We start from the raw sequence: 21,028 nt of genomic DNA, 5'->3' as shown, positions 1-21,028 counted from the left end.
CACAAATCACTTATCTGGATATACTTACCCTTAAAATACTGGATTTACCAAGCATCTGAAGAGCACTTATTCTGCATCTGCAGCACACACTCTAGATCTGTAGATGTTTGGTAGATCTACCAGGTCTTCCAGCATTTCCAGGGCACACAGAGCTTGTTGTACAAGGACTATTCAGCCCAGAAGAACAGACTGGGAAATCCCACACAATATTGTGACAACCCTAACAAAACTCTGTTGTTGGAAGAGAGAAACCTTGCAGATTCCAGAAGTCTGTCTGCTATCTAAAAACAGTCCTCTTTCCATTGTGCAGCTTGTGGAGGACAGGAACTTCCTAGTAGGACAGAGCTCTTGCAGATTAAATCACTTCCAGTCCTAGCTCTGTGCCCATCCATTAATGAAATTATATAGAGGCAAGATTCCATCCTTGGATATGCATCTGTGTACTTGGAAGTTATAAATAGAATATAAAGCTTATAAATATAAACTCGCCCTAAAGGGGTTTAGTTTACGCTTCAAACTCTTCGATCTCTTTTATCAATGGCAATGGTATTAGCACAATTCTAGGAAGTTTATTCAGCTCATATGAAAAAAATGCAACTGATCTGTTCTGGAACGTAATGTAATAAAAGATAGAATACATGAAGAGGAAGAACTACTGGAAATAATTGTAATTTATAGTAATGATTGCTGTTAATAAACTGCAACTTTTAAGGGAGCCTTAAAGTTGATACCATTTATTTATTTTATACTATTGGGATTCTTATTGATAACCTAAGGTATGCAAATATAGCTTAATGATGGGGCAGGAGCATATTCACCAAAGTAGGATTGTTTTTCCTACTACACCTACTTTCACCACCTACAGGTGGTAAAAGGCACTAGTTGTTTCTCCCCCCCTCCCCCCCTCCATATTACAATCGACATTTCAAAGATGAATTTGAGATCAAAACAGTGCGTGTGGCAGCTTGCCTTTTCATTCCAAAATTAATCAAAACAAGAAGCCATAAAGCAGAGTATTGCCACTGGATTTAAGTTGAATTGGTTTTCTAAAGATAGATAAAAGCTGGTTATTACAGCAGGGTGTAGCAAGCCCATTATCATTTGCTGTACCGACACAGCAGTTGTCGGAAGAGGTCGATCTCTGAACTTTGCTCCAGTCATTTCATGAAGGTTAGGCCTCTCCTGAGCTGGCCTGTGGCTGTCCTCCCTGGATAAAGGAGCCTGTCTTGCACCCTGTTACAGAAGCCTGTATCCCTCCCACATATTTCTGTCAGCAGTTTCAGTTGACTGTGAGATCACATTTGGAGCAGGTTATTATTCTGGCACAGTCTTCTTTTTATTAGCTTTGCAGCTGCCCCCTTAGACATCATGATGGTTTTATTATGTTGGACTCTGTAAACGCCAGTTTTACTTTAGGAACAAGCACTAGAACCTTACGGCACCCTCCTATAGACATTGAAGAGTTTCCCCTCTCACACTATTTGAAAATCAAGATCTCTTGAATGAATTTGGCAGTTTTAATTTGTACCCAAGGATCAGGTCAATTTTATTTTAAAATATCAAGTGCCCAAAAAAGTCCAGCCTTCAAAAGAGCCAAAACAGTACATGTGGATGAAGTCTTTTGTGGACGGTGCATCGCGTGGCTGGTGATGCAGTCTCTAGCCCATTAGCACTGGCAAAATAAGATGAACCTCTGGCTCCGGCCCCAGGTGAATAATTCAAATAGTCCCAATGAAACAGGAGGATGCAATTCAGGATGTTTGTGCTTTCTCCCACAGATGTGCAAAATCCGTGGCCTTTGCTTCAGTGCTGAGAACGAGCCTGTGTGCCACATGGTGGACAACTGGCGCCCGTGTCAGCCTCTGAAGAGCAGAGAAGTTAGAGCTTCATTCCAGTAACCTCAGTGCTGAGTGTGTTAGAAATTGAGTGTGTTTGTGAGGAGCCCCTTTTGCTAAGCACAATTCAAACCTTTGCCATGTGTGCCCTGGCAACATCTTGTCTCCCAGATCCATTATTTTCTTCTGCTCTGCATCTAAAATGCAAGCTAATGAAATGTGAAAGGCTCTCGGCCAAACAGGAAAGGGGTTCTTATCGTGGGGGGCTGGGGGAGGTGGGGTGGGAGGGAGAGGCTGTGTGTGTCTTGATGACTATTACCACGACTGACACTGGTGTAACAGTATGTTTGCTATTTGGGAGAGGATATGGTGATAGCAGAATAAGCCATTTTAAGAAACCTCATCCACATACATAGTATGCATAACTAACTTGATAACTTGAAGCTTTGACAAAAGCACAGGAATACAGAATATAGGTATGACTTAGGAAAAAAAGTGTATTGAGATTAAAAAAAAGCAAAGTGAATATTGAGAATTAGACTTCTTAGATTTTAAGAAACTGACATGTAAATATTTTTAAGATTGTTTTACATTTTTACCCATGCTATCAACAACCTCAATTATGTCTTAATGGTAGTGTGTTGGATTTTTTAATTAAAAAAGTCCTAAAATAAATATTATCTTTAAAAATTGTTATTACCATAGAAATAATACAAAGTATCTTTTCATTGAAATAATATATGCTCTAATTTAAAAAGGAAAATAATATTGTATTTTAGATAAATTCTCTAATAAAACTATACTTATACTTTTGCTTCCAAGGTGTTGCTTTAATTTATTGTTCTGTTCATATCCTTGTATATTAAACATAATTAGTAAACATACAGTATACAGGGTATCAATTTCAATGACACTGAAGATGAATGCAAACCTATAGGGTATGTTAGGGAATTTTCCGTAAGTATCTCTCTGATGGACAACAGAAGGAAGTACTGGTTTTGAGCAACCACTAGAAATTATTGTCAAAGTTGACTGCATAATAAAAAAATCCATTCACAAGAATGTTGAACAAAATCATATTGAAGAATGAGCTTCTTTAAAATGGTTGCTTGAACACTGCCCTTCTGTGACAGCCCAAAAGCAAAGTGCCCCATGTTTATGCAGAACACCTACCCAAACCATTTCTCCAACAGGATCAAATCTTTTAAGACTGTGTGTCCAAAGTTTGTTTTTTTAGCCTCACAGTAAAGCATCTCTATGAATGATTTCAACAGAAAAATTTTCCAGAGAGAAATTGCTTCCAATAACTTCCATTGATGGATCTATATCAGCTGGTTTCTTGTGCTCTCCTGAACGCATATGCAATAGATATTCAAATATATATCTGATCTAAATACACAGGATCCAAGCAAACCCATAAGGGGCTGCCCTCCTTCCCAGACTCCTGGCTGTTGTGAGAAAAGTCATCTTCAAATCTCTCTTCTGATTGGATTCTGATATGAGATTAAGATTTTGGTCCTAAATTTTAAGGCATTTAATTGATGACACATGAATGTGATCCTGCCACATCAAGGCTCACTTTGTAGTCTATAAGAGATCAGTTGGGCAGGCTACATCCTGAAGCTCTTGGGATCTTGAAATATGTGAGATGGGAATGAAGCACTCTCAGTCTGAGTGACCTTTGCATCCAAAAATCTCTAGAAAATTCTGCTGTATCTGCCTCTTTGAAAAGCTTTCCGCTGCTTTAAAAAACAAAACAAAAACAAAATTTTCCTTCACCAAAGGTCATTTGTTCAGTTTCCCTGAATTAATTTCTGGAGGTGCTTATTTCTTTCCAAAACAACTACACTGGCTAATTTAGGTTCTTGATGTTGTATAGCTTGAATACCTTTCTGACTCTTAAGTGTCATCCGCAGGCCTGAGTTGTGCACTTATGTCCCCTAAACAATGCAGGCGAGGTTATACCTCTAAGAATGCAAATCATAGATCCAACACACTGTGGCTCAAGCTGCTGAAGCAAGCCAAGAGGAAACACTATACTTAAGGACTTGTGACCTCCTTATTTCAGTAGGTAGCATCCTTTTGCTGAAACTGCAGGGAGTGCTTGTTTCCAGTCACAGACACCAAGCTGTTTCCTAGAATTGCGCATGTATGCCAGCACTTACTCTCAAAGGCTGCAACCCTGTTAAGACTATAAGTTATGGCAGTATTAAAAAATGTTAGAGCACCAGATTTTCAAATCCCTCCTCTGCCTAAGGGATTTGAACCTATATCTTGACAGATAGGATATCCTGATTACTAGGTAACAGGGCTTCCTGAGAGATGGTATTCTCAGTGGTACCTGTGCTGCTTAAATAGTATCCAGGCTACTATATGATAGAGAATGTGAACTTCTGCCGAAAGGCTAGGGTAAAAACCTGGGATGTCTGTGAAGTTCTAACCAGTGCTGCAATAAAAAGTTTCATATTTAATACTCAAATATTAATTGAAGCCATGGCCTGAACATGCCCAGGTCACTGCTGGAATTCCAGTATCAAAGCTTGGGTGCTTTGTAAATGTTATGGTAAGCACTATCTGTCTCTAATCTAGGTGTTAGGGTGAAAATTGGAAATCCATGTCTCCATCCAATGACTCTTTCACTCTTTTATATTACACATTCTTTGTAGCATGGACTGGTATTTCAGTCTCCCCAGAAAGCTCTTTTAATATGTCAGGCAAAACACTAATAACGATAACAATGATTTTATTTAAAAATTCTCCTGGAGTGGGCCTTCCCACAGACTTGCATGCAGCTACCCCGAAGAGGTGATGAGGAACAGAAGACACCATAGCTCAGGCGCAGATGTGCAAAGACGACTGTGGAACGTGCCCTTGGGACAGATCAGCCAGGTTACATGACTGACTGAGTTCTAGATGGGTGATGTAACAGGGAACAGCTGTTGCACAGAGCTGCTGCTTACAAGGGTGGTAATGTAGCTTCTCCAGGTCAAGGTGGAGAACCATACACTGAGAATGAGGGCACCGTAGTTGTTAGTCATTTCTGACTAACATTTTTTCCCATAGGGTGTGTAGGAAAGTAACCATGCCTCTAATGAAAGAACAGACAACTCAATTTCTGTAACCATCCATCATCACAGTGGACCATGTCTATTGAGCCCATCCCTTGCATCACATCAAAAATCAGCTCACCAGGGCAGGAATCTTAAATATGATTTCTGAAGGTAACTGGGGGTGAGGGGTGGGTCTAGCTTGCACAGAAACAACCAAATAGTTTTGAAAATCTAGCTCCATGTTTTTCTACTTGCTCTGATGAACTCCCATCACACTTCAAGGTTTCTCCATAAATAAGAAGTAACAGTAAGCAATGACAACCAACATCAGCCAGGTATTTATCATCTTGTTTGCATGAGCCTGTTTACCTGGAATGTTGCCAGTAGCATATGTTTGTCTAATATAAGGTACTTTTATCTTCAGCCTGACAATGTGCAAGCTGGTGTTTATGTCATACACATGGCGTACATGAAGAGCCTGCTGAATTTCTTACCTGTGTGTTCTACCAGGGAACTTTGCTCTTTGTTTTTCTTTTTTTATTTCTTTTTAAGCGGAGAAACTTTGAGAACCTCCCCCCACAAATCCTCTGAAAAACCCTTTACAACATAAAGTGATATATGGGCTGTTCACAAACTCACGCTTTGCATTTGGACTCTTGCACAATGTACAGCCTTTTCAAGGAAGATTTATTTGCTAAGGCCAACTCAGAGATGAAGAAAACAATTTTCCTGGCATTCGTGTCATTTCCTGAATGACAAGTTTGATCAAGATAAAGGTGAATGTAACCATCCAGCTCTTCTTCCTGACCTCTATTCTTCTTCATTATTTGCATATATGAAGAGGTTATAATTATGTCTTGCAATTCTTTCACAGCAGACTTTAAACCACCACCCAGTGTAACATCACAGTTTCACCTATTTCACCTGGAGAATTGTTTTTGAATTCATGATGAAAAAAAAGAGACCACCTGGATCACAAACCAGAATTTGGCATTTCATGGACTGTAGGCAATTGTATTATTGCCAAGTAGGCAGCTCTGATTAAAGGGCAATTTATTTAGATAAGAAAAAGAAAGAAAGAAGGCTAGTGTGTTAATGCAAAGTCATACTAAGATACTAGGCTACCACTTTGATAGAGGAGAGAAGCTTGTTCACTTGCAAACTGTTTATTTTGCACAGTTTGTGATCTTGTCTCGCACTTCTCTGCCAGCTCCATGTGTTAGAACATTTTATGATTTCTCCACTGCTGTTTCTAAGGATTGGATGTGTCCTAGATTGACATGGGCGAGGAGACTGATTAGAGATGCTCCCAGGGGGATTAGATAATAATGCCCTACATGGAGTCAGCAATATTTATAGAAGTCAGGACAGTTTGTAGAAGAGTATCACTCGCTAGATGATAGCTTTAGGATTTTCCAACCCTTCAAAGCTGGTGAGCAACAGCTGTTTCAAATCTAATATTGTAGAAACAAGCACTGATAAAAGTACAGGCAATGGATTTATTGAAAGATTCACATGGACCCTCTAACATCAGCCTCTTGCAAACCACAGTGTCACATACAGTCACATAGCACCTCGTGATAGTTGCTTACTGTGAGTGTTTGATGTATTTTTAATCTATTTGGCAACCAGATGCTCCAATGCTGCCCCCCCTTCCTCTTTCAGTATGACAGGGATGGGTCGAAGGGCAGTTCTGCTGCCTTGACTCCATGGATGCTTCTCACAGGCTGGGAAACTGCCCAGCCACCAGCTCCATAAAAGTATGAGAGCAAAGGATGCATTTTCAAAGCCATCATGACTCCATTTCAAGCAGTGAATGGTACAGTGATGAAGCTTTTCAAAAGTCCCTGCCTGATTTTGGACTAACAGATGCACTAATTTTTTTCTCCAAGACATGAACAAAAGCTGGTTAGGGCATGTCCACATCCCAGAGTGGATTACAATGCAGTATTGCCCAAGCTGTCATGTTCACCTAGCATAGAGCTTTTTTGGCCAGTCACTTCAGTTCAGCGCCCAAAGCAACATAGCTATGTTACCTGAGTGGATAGACCCAGATTCTCATCAGGGCTCAGTGCTAACATGGTGTACCTGTGTTGCTCCTAATCCCAGAATAGAGCCAATTTTGTTCAGCTAGGCTGTCATTGCACTGCACCATATTACACAATGCCAAGATATCCTTAGAACATTTTGAAAAAGGCAATATCTAAGAAGTATTTTTATAATGTTGCATTGTGTGAGGCATTGTATGTGTATGGCAAGAGGCAGTCACTGTTCTTTTAGGCTCACACTCTAAAACAGAGAAGAAATACATAAAGAGGATATGCAATAAACAAGTAATTAGAGCATACAGGATTAAATACATATTTTTCTTAAGGGGTCTTGTAACATCATTCAGTATTCAAAGACATGGAAAAATTGCTGCATAGTGGCCTCCTTCTACCAGTGAAGCCCCAAGATCACTCCCCCCAAGGGAAAGGAGTTCCTGTGGGACTTGGTGCTAAGATATCCCATCGATCAGGGTATAATGCAGACAGAAACCTTTCTCTGTCTGCAGTGCTCCCACAAAAGTATAGAGCTGCACAAATGGCGCCTCTGAGATGCACGACAGGCATGCCAAGGCTGATTGTTTCACAGAGCACAGAGCTAGACTCTCTTTTCTGGACACTGATCTCCTAGCCCATAACCAGCTAAAGGTCAGGTCCAAAGGACCAGCTCACTCCAGAAAACGAAGCAGCAGTAATCTTCTACCACCTTCTCAGTGACATGGGAGGACTCCATCTGCATGCTTCATCAGTTTAAGAAGTGCAACCCACAGCCCTTGCATACCCCAGGCCTGGCCTACCCAATGAAGGATGCTTAGCTGATCATGTGCCACCAAATATATAAAGACAAATGCAGGCTAGCCTAAGGACTCATGGGATCTTCTGTCCCACCCTGTTCCACAGCTAGCCTCCTCCAGAGCACCTGGAGGAGACAAGGACAGTGGAAGTGGACTGCCCTTTCCAAAATAAAGGAGGAAGGATAGCCAGGAACCCTGTTTTTGCCAAACTGTGTGGCTGCAGATTATTTTCTGTAGTTACTCCAAGGTCAGGAAAGAACTTTTTCATTCCTCTGCTAAATGCCTCTCTGGCAAGCTGACTTGGACTTGATACCAGAACATGAGACTATTTAATGGGACAATACATCAGGTGATGCTATGATAAATATTGCAATTTTGATGATGCATCTCTTCACACTTTATTAATTGTATTTCTTCAAAAAGTCACTATAAATAATGACTGATTACATTATGCTCAAATGCCAGTGTTAAAAAATATATTCCTTGAATCAAAATCAGAACTGAAAGGCCTCTAAATACTTACACTAAAAGTGTCTTTTGGTTGATTTTAGGGCCATTAGTAACCATGCCCAGAGAAGGAAGATGGAAATAATAAAGAAAACAAGAGCAGCATTTTGCAGACAAAAGAGAAAAATGAGGCTTGAGTGAACAACTGTAAATAACATCTCACTCAGAATGTGTTCCTGGGAGAGATTTTAAAGGACAGCATTTTGCAGATCAACTTAAAAGAAGGTGATAAACATGATTTCCTCCTACTCTCTCTAGAAGTGCATCAGAATCTCTTAAATAGTTTTTTACTAGTAATGGAAATCACAGCCAAATGGCATTTTTAAATTGATGTATTTTAAATGATTTTAGAGACATAGACAAACACTCAATGAATGATAAAACCTACAGTAATCCCAGAATGAATACCACTGCTCCTGCTGTGACTTCTTAAATATGTTCTGCTTTCTGCATTTCCCAGTGTTCTCTGCCTCTGGAGAATAACTCATCATTTCGTCGAGGATATGGGGGAAGGCATATACAAAATTAGGGCCTAATCATGAAAACTCTGATGTATGTGAGTAATCACCAACATGAGTAATCCCATCCATTAATTGAAATTCAACTGTCTTCTCACACTTCAGCACAGGAAGGTCATTCTCCTTCCATGAGGAGTGGAGTTAGGAGACTGACCACCTGAAAGGTCAGCTTTCCTGTTCCTCTGGATTTCAATTTAGGGATTTATCCTGAGGTATAGATTGGAAGGGGTAGGATGGAGGAATTGCATATAGAGATAATGGCTAGAGGAAATGTTCTTTATTGGTGTTCTTCCTACTTTGCAGAGGGTCCCTAAAGATAAGAATATGCAACTAGGATGCCACTACTCCCATTACCAAAGCAGATGCAGAGAGCGCTATATTCAGGCCTCGTACTAAGTGCCAGTTTTAAGTTTGCAACCACTGTAGTGGCTAAGGTACAAGAAAATGATAAATGGTGCAGACTCCTGCTTTTCAAGGCTGCAAGAGTGCTCTAGAGAGTCAACAGAGAGATTGCCAAGGTAGCGATGTGTAACAGCATCTCCACATGGCCTGAGCCTCCAAGCTCCAAGTATCTTCCAAGTATCTTTCCAAGCTCACAGTATAACAGGCTCGAGGGTAAACTACTCTTGCCCCAATCTCTTTCTCTCTCTGCAGACACTGCTGCTGTCTGAATGGGAGCCAGAGGGGCCAGTGGGTCTGTTCCGGTGAAGGAAGCTAACCATGCTGTTATGTGACTTGTGGGAGCCAGCCTTAATATTTGTTGAGTAAAGCTCTATTTCCATCTAGTTGTCTAAACCTTGAAAAATCCCCCGGTAAATGGAAATGACAGTTCTTTCCCATGTGAAAATTCATTCCCATTTCTCAGAGGATTTCACAAGCACTGACCAGCTATCTAGGTTAAAGAAAGAGATGTGACTATGAAAAAATCTTTGCCTTTCAAAAAGAAAAATAGCATACAGGAAAAAATTCTAAGTCTCTGGAATACTGAGAGGATTTTCATACTGAGGAATAATTATCTTAGTGTTATAATGACCTGGTCTGTCACACAACCACCATACCATATTTAATAAAGTTATATGATATCAAAATAATATATTAATAATATTTTATTGGAAGCTGGGCCTTATATCTATCTTCTGCAATATATCTAGCTGTATGAAAAATGTCAACCCCAATTCATGAGAAGGAAAAGCCTTTCGTCCTTCAGTGTGTTATGCTTGCAGTAATAGAAACCTTTAGAAAAGTGTTTACTTTTGTCATTATGAGACCATTTGACTTAGAGAGGATTAAAAAATAGAAAACCAATATACCAATTACCACCCAAAACAAATAATCCACATCAAGCCGAGAAAAATATTTTGTTTTCAGTCAATAGTTGCTTTATCTTTCTGTCTTCAATCCTTTGTGCTTCGATCAAAATGATACCCTCCAAAGTGTTCATTGCTAGTAACTGAAATGGAAAAACATAAAACTGGGTCATATGTCTGAGTGCTCCAGCAAAAAATATTATGCATTTCAAAAACCATACCCTTGCCTGTGGTTGCTTACAGGAACTGGATATTCCCCCTAGGATTCAAAAAAGCTTTATTAAAAGGTGTCTTAAGGACTCACTCAGATGAAGCTAATTGCCCAAGAGGGATATGGTACCAAGTAAAACGCAGGCCTGTCATAGACAGCCATCACTCCTAGTCTTTACATTCCCAGTGACTGATGAGCTAATGACACCAGAGTCTTAGGAAATTCACACACTGCAAACTTGATTAGGTAAGACAGCAAGTCTAATCTGTATTTAATGAATGATGCAGAAAGAACTCTTAAGAACTTAAGGGAGCAGGATATGGACAGAAATAGGTAYGTGCTCTGTGCACATCTTGTGACTTAGCTAATTACGGGAATCTGAAAAAGTTGTCACACTTCTTCCATCCAGTTTCAAAATGTGATGTCTGCCTCAGCTGAGAAAATTTAGCATTTTGTTAAAGCTTATGCTATTGTGTAAGCAGAGGCTACAAAATAATTAGGAAAGAAGTAGAACTGGCTAAAGCCGTTATTTCTACAGTGCAATGTAGGCAGACAGATATTTATGCTTCCGTGGAGCCCCAGTGATATCAGCGGGTATTCACAGTGACATCTGTGAATCAATAATGGGTTTTGACCTACATTGGTATGAACAACCCAAGTAAAAGACTGCTAAAGAAATACAAGTAAATACAAAGAATGAAAACTAATCAAATATAAAGAGAAGTATAGGACATTTTCAGTCTTTTTAATTCCAATAATATTTTCTCCTAACATTGGGAAAAATAATTTCCTTTTAAGAGATGGTTGTCTTAGATAARTTTAAAAACCCTCCAGAACCTTCCTTTTGATTCAGGAAGGAAATTACTGAAACTTATTTAATGCTGACTATATGTCAAGGCACCAGTAGGGCAGAGAAGTGTTCATGAGGCAGATGATTGTCATCCACAGTTTTCAGGTCTCTCTCAATACAGTGGTCTTTCATCCCTCTGTTGTTGAAGTTTATGTGCAAAATTCATACAACAGATACCACTGACCCTGTCCTCCTTGCACCTTTCTTCTGGTCTCATACAAGAACCCTCACTTTCCCACTCCCACAGCCTCCTACCACTCATCTCCATCCTCAGTTGGGATCCCAGTTCAGTCATCTAGAAGCACRCAATATAGATCCCCATCTCTGCAACCCAGTGTTCATGTTCCCTAGCTCAAAAATATGGAACGTGGGATTGGCTGGGACACTGTGGAGCAGCTGTCACACTGTGTGTGATAGCACGAGAGCTGCTGCCAAAGCAATGTAGAAACAACCTACAATAGAGCAGCTGATGGATGGTAACTTACTCCTGTGTCATTTGCTGCATTTTTCTGTTTTCCTGTCTAAATGAGTTTCTTCAGACAGTAGTGTAGATGAAATAAAAATATTTGGAATAGATACCTATTGCGCAGATTTTAAAAAGGAGGAAATTAAAGCAAACACGGAAATAAAAGTGACTTTCCAAAGTCATATGGTGCATAGTCAGAAATAAAACCTGTCTTATACATTAACTACAAGGCCATTCTTACTTCCCAGCATTCAGAAATGAGTTACTGATTGCAAGAATAATAGAGACATGCCTGAGAGGATGAGAGCTCTCAGCCCTTTAAAACAGTCACGGGAATCTGGGTTAGAGCCAGACAGTAGCACAGCTCATGCAGCCTCCACTTAAACAGTCAGCTTTGCAGCGCAGAGCTTTTCTCCTGCATACTGCTGTATATACCAACAAGATTGTGAAGACTATGACTCAAGATTTCTGCACACTTATAAGGGTGAAAATACCCTCAACAGCTTCAGCTATTGCAAGATATTTAAGATGCAAGTGAAACCTGATGCAACAAGCCCAGTCTGGATATGCAGAGCTGACAGGAGTGGCACACCGTGCAGTATTTCTATTATAAATCCTCAGTTCCAAGGGACTGAAATTCAACTGTAATTAATCATTCCAGGATGAAGCTAGGCAAGAGAGCATTCCAGACAAGCACGTGTTTTTTTGTTTCAGCAAATCTGAAAATATGACACATTTTTACAAGAAACACTGCACAGATTATTCCAGGGCCTTGAGATTATTTCATTTTCCATGTTAATAAAAGTAGATTTAACAGCAAAAACTGGCACACAATGGGGATTTGTAGCAATGGAATGTCAGCAAATAAAGAATCCTATGGCTAAATTAGAGTCACAGGCAAGCGACTTTATAAGAGAGAGAAATTCCCCTGAAAATAATAGGACAACTGGCAGGCAAACAATTAACTATCAGTGTTCCTGTCTGCAATATCAAGGCCTATGTCTACATTTTAAAGAGGATCTTTTACAGAGAGAGAACTGTGAGTACAGCTACTCTCTGACGTGATTTAACCTTTCCTCTCAGCACCTGGGTCCAGAGACACCATGGTGCTGTAAGGCTAACAAGACTTTCTTACGGAATTTCTGGTTAATAGATAAGTGAGGAGTCCAAGTTATTATTTGGAACATCCTAGTGTACTGAGTCACAATCTTAACTTTTATCATGAGCCCCCAAAGCTCTGTCTACCTCTATTCCCATGTCTCTATTAAAGGTCCTTTATTTAGACCTTCTCCCAGTTAGGAGTTATGAGGTGAGGGGGTTGCATACAAATTCTAGGTCTTTTCCCATGACCATAAACAACAGAAGAAAATTCCACAAAACTCCTTCACAGAGGTAGTACTCCTGAATGAGGGCTTTAAAACATGGTCAAGGWAAAACATACATCTTAAAGGCCATCATATGATAGTAGCTTTGTGCCTGCTCTAGCTCCTGTTGGTCTTCTGGTAGGAGCTGTGCTGTCATGCATGTCTGCCAACATTTTTTTGAGTGTTTTTTTCCACACACCTGCACTGGTCACCTGTCAGTCCTACATTCAACCCACCTAGCTAAGGCTCTTTCTAGAGTGAGTCCTATACCTACAGCATCAAGAAAAAAAATTTACACTGCAGCAACTTCAAACCTCTTTCTCAAGGGGTCAATAAAAGAATAAAGTATGCTATAAAGAGAAAACCAGAACTCTTTAAGTGCATTGGTTATACAAGAAAAGCTTTTGAATGCAGCACATCAAGCACCAGGGAACCAACCAGAGAAAAAGAAATGGCAATAACTGCATTATTTTCTCAACATATCCGACAGGAAAATATCTATCCTGAGATTATTCTTTTTTGGCCATGAAGATAAAACATTATCAGAGTTCTGAAAAAATTCAAGAGACTAACTTTCAACAGTTCATCAGTACTGGGTGGCATTGATCCCAGAAGTTAAGAATAAAATTACAAGGGACCTTATCATACTACCTGTTTTTAAGAGTTCCCCATTGACTTCAGTGGGAAATCTGTTTTAAAAACAGATGGTATTATGTTGCCCTGTGTGTTGAGCTGATAACAAAATAGGCAATCTATCATTAAAAGTAACTGCTTTGTTCATACTCCTTGCCCTTATGTTTTAAAAAATGCATGGGCTGGAGTAACTGCTGTACCAGCATTTAGTAATGAGCAATACAATCTTGTAGCCCCTATTGAAAATTACCAATTTTAATACAATCTAGGTTGGCAAACAACAATTTTTTTTCTCATCTTACAGTTTTTCAGGCCCTCCTTCATCACTTAGACTAATTTCCATAATCCTAGTCTACATTAATTCGCATATATGATGACAGTTCCTGAGGTGGGACAAGGATTGAGATTCTAATTCAAAAATCCATTAAAGCAAGTAGACTTGTGCCCTCATCCTGAATGAAGATGGAAATTGGGTCGTCACCTGTTTTCCTGAGGTGAACATAAAATCAATTGCTAACAACACACTCCCCCCCCCCCCAGAATCCTATTCAGACTTCATGGCTAGTGAAGCTTTCCAAGATTAGGTCTAGTATCTTCCACTAGTACTACAGTGACTTAATGCTAGTTTTCAAATTTTCATTTAAATGTAGCAAAAAGTTGTGGTGGGAGTAAATTACTCTCTGTAAAATTAAACATGATGAGGCATGAGAGAGCTTTTAAAAGGGCTTTGAATCATCTTAGTCATCTTCACACTTTCCCCACTGTTTGGCAAATGGTACAAGACGTCTCTCATTTTTAAAGGTCTGTTACAAGCTGCCTGATACTGCTTGTGATTCAGCCTTCTTTTTGCAGAGTTTGTTTTGCAACCTACACACCAGGGAGGCTGTGAAACAATTACAGTTCACTCTGTTTCTGAGTCTTGTAGTTGAATGGCAATTTTCAGAATTGTATCAATGCAGAAATCGTTAAAAATGTCCGGTGCATTTTCAAGAATTTGCATAATTTTGCCAAGGAAAAAGAGACAAGCAATACAAGGTCCATCAGCCAATTCTATATCTATCACTCAAATGCAGCTGTGATGAGAGTAACTCTTAGAACCAGTAGCTCAAGAAAACACAACCAGCAGGCTAAGACCTGACCAGCAGTCTCAGAGTATTTTAAGTAACATAGCAAACTTCATTTATAGGTTATATTTTCTCTGCAAGTAAACTCCAAAGTATAAATGAGGACCTAGGGCCTAAACATATGCTTTTTTAATCAGTCCAGGCAATCAGCTTTGTAATGGTCATAATCCTTACACCTGTTTYCAGAGCAAGAAAGAAAGCATGTTTTTTGGGTGCTTCATACAAACTTGATATCCTGATTATGGGAGAAATGAATGCATATGAGACATTTGGAGCCATTTTGGTCCAAGTATAACCAAAAGTATCACTCAATGACTTCAGTAAGTTTATTGGGGTACATTTATCCATGATAATGTTCTGGAAGTACTTATTAGTTGGATTAAGTTAATATTCCATTTTGCTTTTTGCCAGATAAATGCTCAGACATGCAATATTTTCTGAAGCTACCATGGGATATGTCAGAATGGGGACTGAGACACTAAATCCATGGATCATTGGAACTGAAAACTTCTGCCAGCCACAGAAGTGAGATAGAACTATGGTGTTTTAATGGCAGAGATTATACTCAAGCTCAGAATGAGACAGAGCTGCTACTGCAATTTTCAAGAGAAAAACACTTACAATATTATATCAGTTTACAAAAAGTGACTATTACTGGATATCTACATTTCATGATACTGTCAGTGGAACTTTTCCTCCTTGGACTTAGCACATAATATGAAGTTATTCACGCCCATCCTGCCTACAATACCTTGCCATATAATTGCAAGTCTTAAGTAAATCAGCACAAAATGTTTACTTCTAGAAATGGAATAAACATGAAAAGAAAGGAACAACATTTTCAGCTTGAACAAACAGAAAGGACATGAAATTACTGCATGTCTTTCCAGTGCAGCTCATTACATTTGTTTTCAAATTCCTAATATATGAGGCATTCTTATAAATATGCTTCAGATATTTTGAAATCTTGTCATCTGTCTTCTTTACACCATGTGTTACACTTTTGGAGTCCCTCTACTCCAGTCTGGAGCTTTAATTAACCCTCTTACTGACCTGCTTTAGGTATTCTCTCTACAAAGGTCAACTTCAAATTCAACCAAATTAGCATCTTTTGTCCTGTTTTGAAATTCAGAACAATTATATCCTAAAGACAGCTATATCATCTAGCCTGATGTAATCTCCCAGTGGACAGACCCTCTACATCCATTATTTTTGGAGGATGGAGAGGGAAGAAATGGAAACTTATTTGTATTTTGGAAAATTTCATCTTGCTGATTCTATGCCCAGTAGGGGCCATCTCTTGCCACCAATTATCAAGCAGAACAGATAACATATATCAGAAAGCTCTGTTTCTGAACAGATAGCACAATAGAAATCAAACTAATCTCTAATCCTTATCCTGGATCAGGACTGTATTTTGACATGGTCAAAACTCACTGACATTGCTCTGATGTATTAGCCTGGACAAACTGTACTAGCGGAGAAAGGGGAAAAAAATACCAGAGAACTGTATACTGCCATTTCATACCCTTGACAAATGGTTCGAATCAACACTTAAGTCCAAGCAGGCCTAAACTGCTCCAGCTTTTATCACCCAATAACGACTCCCTCTGGGAAACACAATGTCCAGATGTAAGTATGGCAGGACTACAGTCGCAATAACCCCTCAGGCATTGCCATAGTGGCTCCTACCCAGAGAGCTGGGCAGGAGGGACTTCATGGCAAAGAGATGATTTTGCCATGTCTCTGCTAACAGTTAATTCCCACAAGGCAAGGGAATTCCCAGATAACTGATTGCACACTTTTGGGGCCCTTGAAGACAGAAATGGCATGGCATAACCATGGACATACTGCTCAGAGATTTTTGTTGGGGAAAGGTTTGCTACTCTGCAAGTAGCAGGTCTGCAGGTATTACCTATTAATGAGATGAATGTTAATATGTGCTGGTGATCATCCACACAAGATCTTATGCAGAAAATGAAGTGGAAAATCTTGCCTCTGCAGGGAAACAGGAATGCTCTTATCAGAGTAAAATTACTTTATGAATCAAGGGCCACAAACTGTGTGAATAAAAACATGGTTGTTATATGAAGGTCTGCCAGTGCTGCACTCAAGTAGCATGTGGATTCAAGACAGTTGCCTTTCAACATATCTTATGAGCTGGCTGTTTCCTTAAAAATCAGTGCTAGCATAAAACCTTCTGTAAGAACAAAAAGAAAGCTACTTCTCATCTCTTTGAGGACATCAAATATTTATAGAAATCTTAATTTATTTAGCTCTTCTTATTGTGCCACCCACAGAGAACCACACAGAGGAGATCTGGGTTGACCTTGACTATTTAATGAGATGTATAATGATGCCATTGCAGCAAACAGGGCTGGCAAAACAAATGCAACCATCTACTGCACTAAGATCACTTGTCTCCTACAAAAACAGCAGTGGGAAAAAAGGTAATATTAGATGAAGGAAGAGTCTCACCATGTGGGATCAACATATGGTGGCACAATACACCAGATGCCGAAAGAACTAATGCTATTTGGTGCTCTGTATTCCATCATAATTCTCTCTGTAGTGTAAGACTGCTCTGGGCTGCAACACGGAGAACTTGCATGCTGTATGGCAGCTGATAGCTACAAATTTGGTATTACACAAAATAAAAAGTATTGGAGTAGCTTCCTCATTTGTCTTGCACCTTTGTTATTATTTACAGCTGTGTAAAAGTGAGCGTAATGCACTCACAAAATATAACCTGAGATGCATTTTTTTAGCAGAAGTAAATGTTTATCTAAGGGTCACAGCAGTGAAGGAAAAAAAAGCCCCTTTAAAAGGCTTTCCAAAAGCACCACATAGTGTCAGATGTCTAGTATGCTTGACACCCCTTAAAGTGCAAGATGTGCCTCATGCCCTGAAGATAGGACTGTACTGTGTCCATAGCTCTCATTCTGGGGAAACTGTAAGAAAACTCAACATAATTATGGCCTCTTGGGTTTCTTTATTGTACCAAGGGCTTACAGTACACAAGTAGACAGGGAGTGGGATACTTTGCCTTTTTTTTTTAGGTTACTTCTCTAGGAGAAATATTTGTCACAGTCCTGCATGTGTCTTCAACACAAAGTCTTTATCTGACTAGAGCTGAGGATGGCTGCCTTTTTTCCCAGCTCCCTGTATGCCCACACTTGGCCTAGTCATCCCTAAAAGAACAATCAGAGAGATGCCAAAACCCAGCAGTGTCATATTTTATATACTATAAAATACATTTCAGATCTTGAGGACTTTTAAAACATAGACTTAACTATCTGTGAGCAATGCCTAACTGTTCTTTGTACTCACTCATAAAACTGGCCTGTGTCATGTAGATGTCGCGGGAGAATTGCATATGAATGAAGGATGTGGAGGTGGGAAGGTCAACTGCTTTATGGCTCAGGTCAAAGAGGCATTTTTATAAAGGGGAATGGCCGGGTTAAAAAAAGTTCAGAGTCTGATGTGGGGGAAGGGGATCATTATCCCTGAGAGAAGTACATATGTGTGAAGAGAATCAGCTAAATAATAGACATTAATAATAAAGATTTCCAAGACAAAAAACAAAGCTTCAGTTTTCAGAAAAAGACCCAGTAAACTCAGATTTAAAAATCAATCTCCCTAGACTACCATTCTGAATCAGGAACACCTCTAATCCAGAGGTAGTTTACTAAGCAGTGCCCAGGAGGTGAATTCACAATGGCTATCTGGACCCCCTGCACCATGTGACAACCTCAAGGCGTAGTGTCATGAGTCCAAAATCATTGAACTCTTCCACACAATTTCTGGGCACTAAGGCAGGCACACTCTAATAAAAATCATGTTTTTACTGCCCAGTAAGCACAGATAGTTTGACTTCAAAGCAGAGTAGTAAGCCAACCTGTAGGCTATGCCTAACCCATAGGAAGCTGGCAGGCTTCCCAGCAGGATAAACCACCAAGAGCACCAGGTGTAGTCTAAGAACATCCACCTTGGGAATTAATTCACCCTCGAGCTTCTCTGTGCAGACCTGTCTTCATCCCTTCCTGCAGAGCAGCTTCCCTAATAACAGGCCCCTTCTCTATCTCTCACAGCAAACCCTGCAGTTCAGCCTGTTCTATACCGCAGTACCAGATTACAGTGATCTTTTCACCAACTCTATTACTCTCTAACCCAAATGGGTTCAAGCCCTGCTATATTCTTCTCTCTGGGAGCGGCAGGTAGCTTATGAACACAGTTACAGACAAGAATTTATCCAAAGCCTAGCATGACTGAAATACCTGAGAGAAGAGTTTTTCTCCAGGCCTGTTCCTACCAAGGTATAGTAGCTACTTTAGCCTGGCACTGGAGAAGTTGGTATGATGGCAGTCAAGGGTCTACCATCTTTTTGTTCCATAACATTTCTAAGAAGCCCCTTTCCTGTTTGKGCTGTAATCTCTGATATACACAGGCAGTACAGAGGAGTTAAAGCATGCCTTATACCTCCTTCTTCCTTGCATAGCTCTGTAAGCCAAGCCACAGAGATTTTTCTCTTCTTGGCCAGCATAGTTTCACAGCAACAACTTTTTCAACAAGCTTTACTAGGGATACATTACTTCTTTTACAGTAGAAATTGAAAGAGACTTCCACTCTAAAAGAGAATTTTACAATGATTTTTAATCATAATTTTCCCCTGAAATCCACTTAGCACTCTAAGTTGATTCTCTCACCATTGTGATCTTGTCTTGATGTACTATTTCAATATTATGTTCTGGAAAAAGGTATCAATTCATTTTCACTGTGTATATCTCCATGCACATTTTATATATCAAAACTACTCTAATATCATATCTGTCTGCATTCAGTGGAATTTAGAAGTGCACTTAAGAAACAAGATTAGAAAATTACTAATATAAATTATACTTTTACTTTCCTTCCACTACCCGAAAAAAAAACTAGAAAAATGATGGTATAAAACAGGGTAAAATACATACTGGAGTACTAACATAAACTGCATGAAGCAGTTATTAAGGAGATTTAGTGATACCTATTGTAATGCAACTACCAGGAGCTAATGGTGCAAGAATAYTGAAATCAGTTTCCTTGGATTAAGGTGTGCTCTTTGCAGTCTTGATAAATCCTAGTCTGAAATTTATTTACAGCATGGAGATATTCTGCTGGATTAGATAGTCCCTTATGAGAATTTTGTATAACATTCCCTGGGAAAATTTCTCCTGTTGAAATTTTTTGGTTGTCAGTCCAGCCATGGCAGAGATCCTTCAGCATTTAAGAGTCTATTGATAATCAAACTAATGAGCTGCACAGTGTATTATCTATTGTATAACCACCTGGAAGACTCAAACAATAGTCAAAGAATGGCATATCTCCTAAAAAGTGTTTAGATTAGGCCACTTAAATCTTGGTGCTTCAATAAATAAGCGCTTGACTTTGAGAGATTTATTTCCCTCAAAATGTAGAAACAGTAAATTGGTAGACACTTTTGAAATCACTGACAATTTTTAAGCAGTGAAATGGTGTAAAGGTGAAAATATATCATTGCTAAAGCTTGATGAAAAGGCCGTCTTCCTGTCTCTAGGCATTTATAAGGACAAGAAAAGGCTTCATGACTGGGCTTTCCCCTTTACAGTTCACAGAGATAAAGAAAAAATTCTGTTGACATTGCAGTGGGAAACGATAATACCACAGACCTTACCATCTGGCTGTTTTGGGGCAGAACATCCCTAAAGTTTGAATTTTGGGAAAGAATGACATGCTGTCAGTAACACACAAGAGCCAGAGTTATTTTCCGCTCTTGCATGTGAAGGCAAGAGCCTTTTCCCTTCTGTTCTGACATAAAGCCAGTGCATTTCAGGAAAGGCACGAACCTTTTTACTTCAAGAGCCTAATCAATACATGTACACCCCAGACAGAGGAACGAGACCAGGGAGACTGTGGCTGCTAAGGGTGATTTTCTTGAGAAGCTTCCATGAAGTAGCTGGATTTCATTCAGAGTAGTGACTACCAGAAAATTACAAGATCTGGCCATCAAAGTGGCACCCACTTAGTGATGTATAAGTTACAAAACTTCTTACCTCATCCCTGAATTTGACCCAAATTGTCCACACCCTTTGCATGTATTTTAATTGACTTCTTAGAGCCTCCCACAAAACAGAGGAAGGGAAGATCATAGGGCTGACTATTCCACAAGAATACTGAGTATCACATGACTTAGCAAACTGTAAGAACATGTAAGGACCTATCTTATAAGTGTATACTTGAATATTACCATGAGAAGTCTCACTCCAATTAATCCAAAATCCTTCCTTTGGGGGAGATTAAATATCTCAG

General features: G+C 39.5%; 1 protein-coding gene and 1 long non-coding RNA gene across 2 annotated transcripts in view; one reads left to right on the top strand and one right to left on the bottom strand.

The window, feature by feature from the left end:
• LOC112970920 (carbonic anhydrase 2) overlaps positions 1–2,525 on the top strand; it is an 18,761-nt gene extending 16,236 nt beyond the window's left edge. Inside the window, exon 7 of the mRNA XM_026075822.1 lies at positions 1,779–2,525. Coding sequence (XP_025931607.1) covers positions 1,779–1,898 — 120 coding nt within the window. The 3' untranslated portion in view covers positions 1,899–2,525. The remainder of the gene's footprint in view (positions 1–1,778) is intronic.
• LOC112970922 lies at positions 2,448–21,028 on the bottom strand. Its single transcript, XR_003255202.1, has 2 exons — positions 20,967–21,028; positions 2,448–10,199 (listed from the first exon to the last, which is right to left on the bottom strand). It is a non-coding gene; the product is annotated as an uncharacterized LOC112970922 (long non-coding RNA).

Source organism: Apteryx rowi, unplaced genomic scaffold (genome assembly GCF_003343035.1).
Source record: "Apteryx rowi isolate R43461 unplaced genomic scaffold, aptRow1 scaffold_411, whole genome shotgun sequence".
Classification (NCBI taxonomy): Eukaryota; Metazoa; Chordata; class Aves; order Apterygiformes; family Apterygidae; genus Apteryx; species Apteryx rowi.
This window is presented reverse-complemented; position numbering and strand designations above follow the sequence as displayed.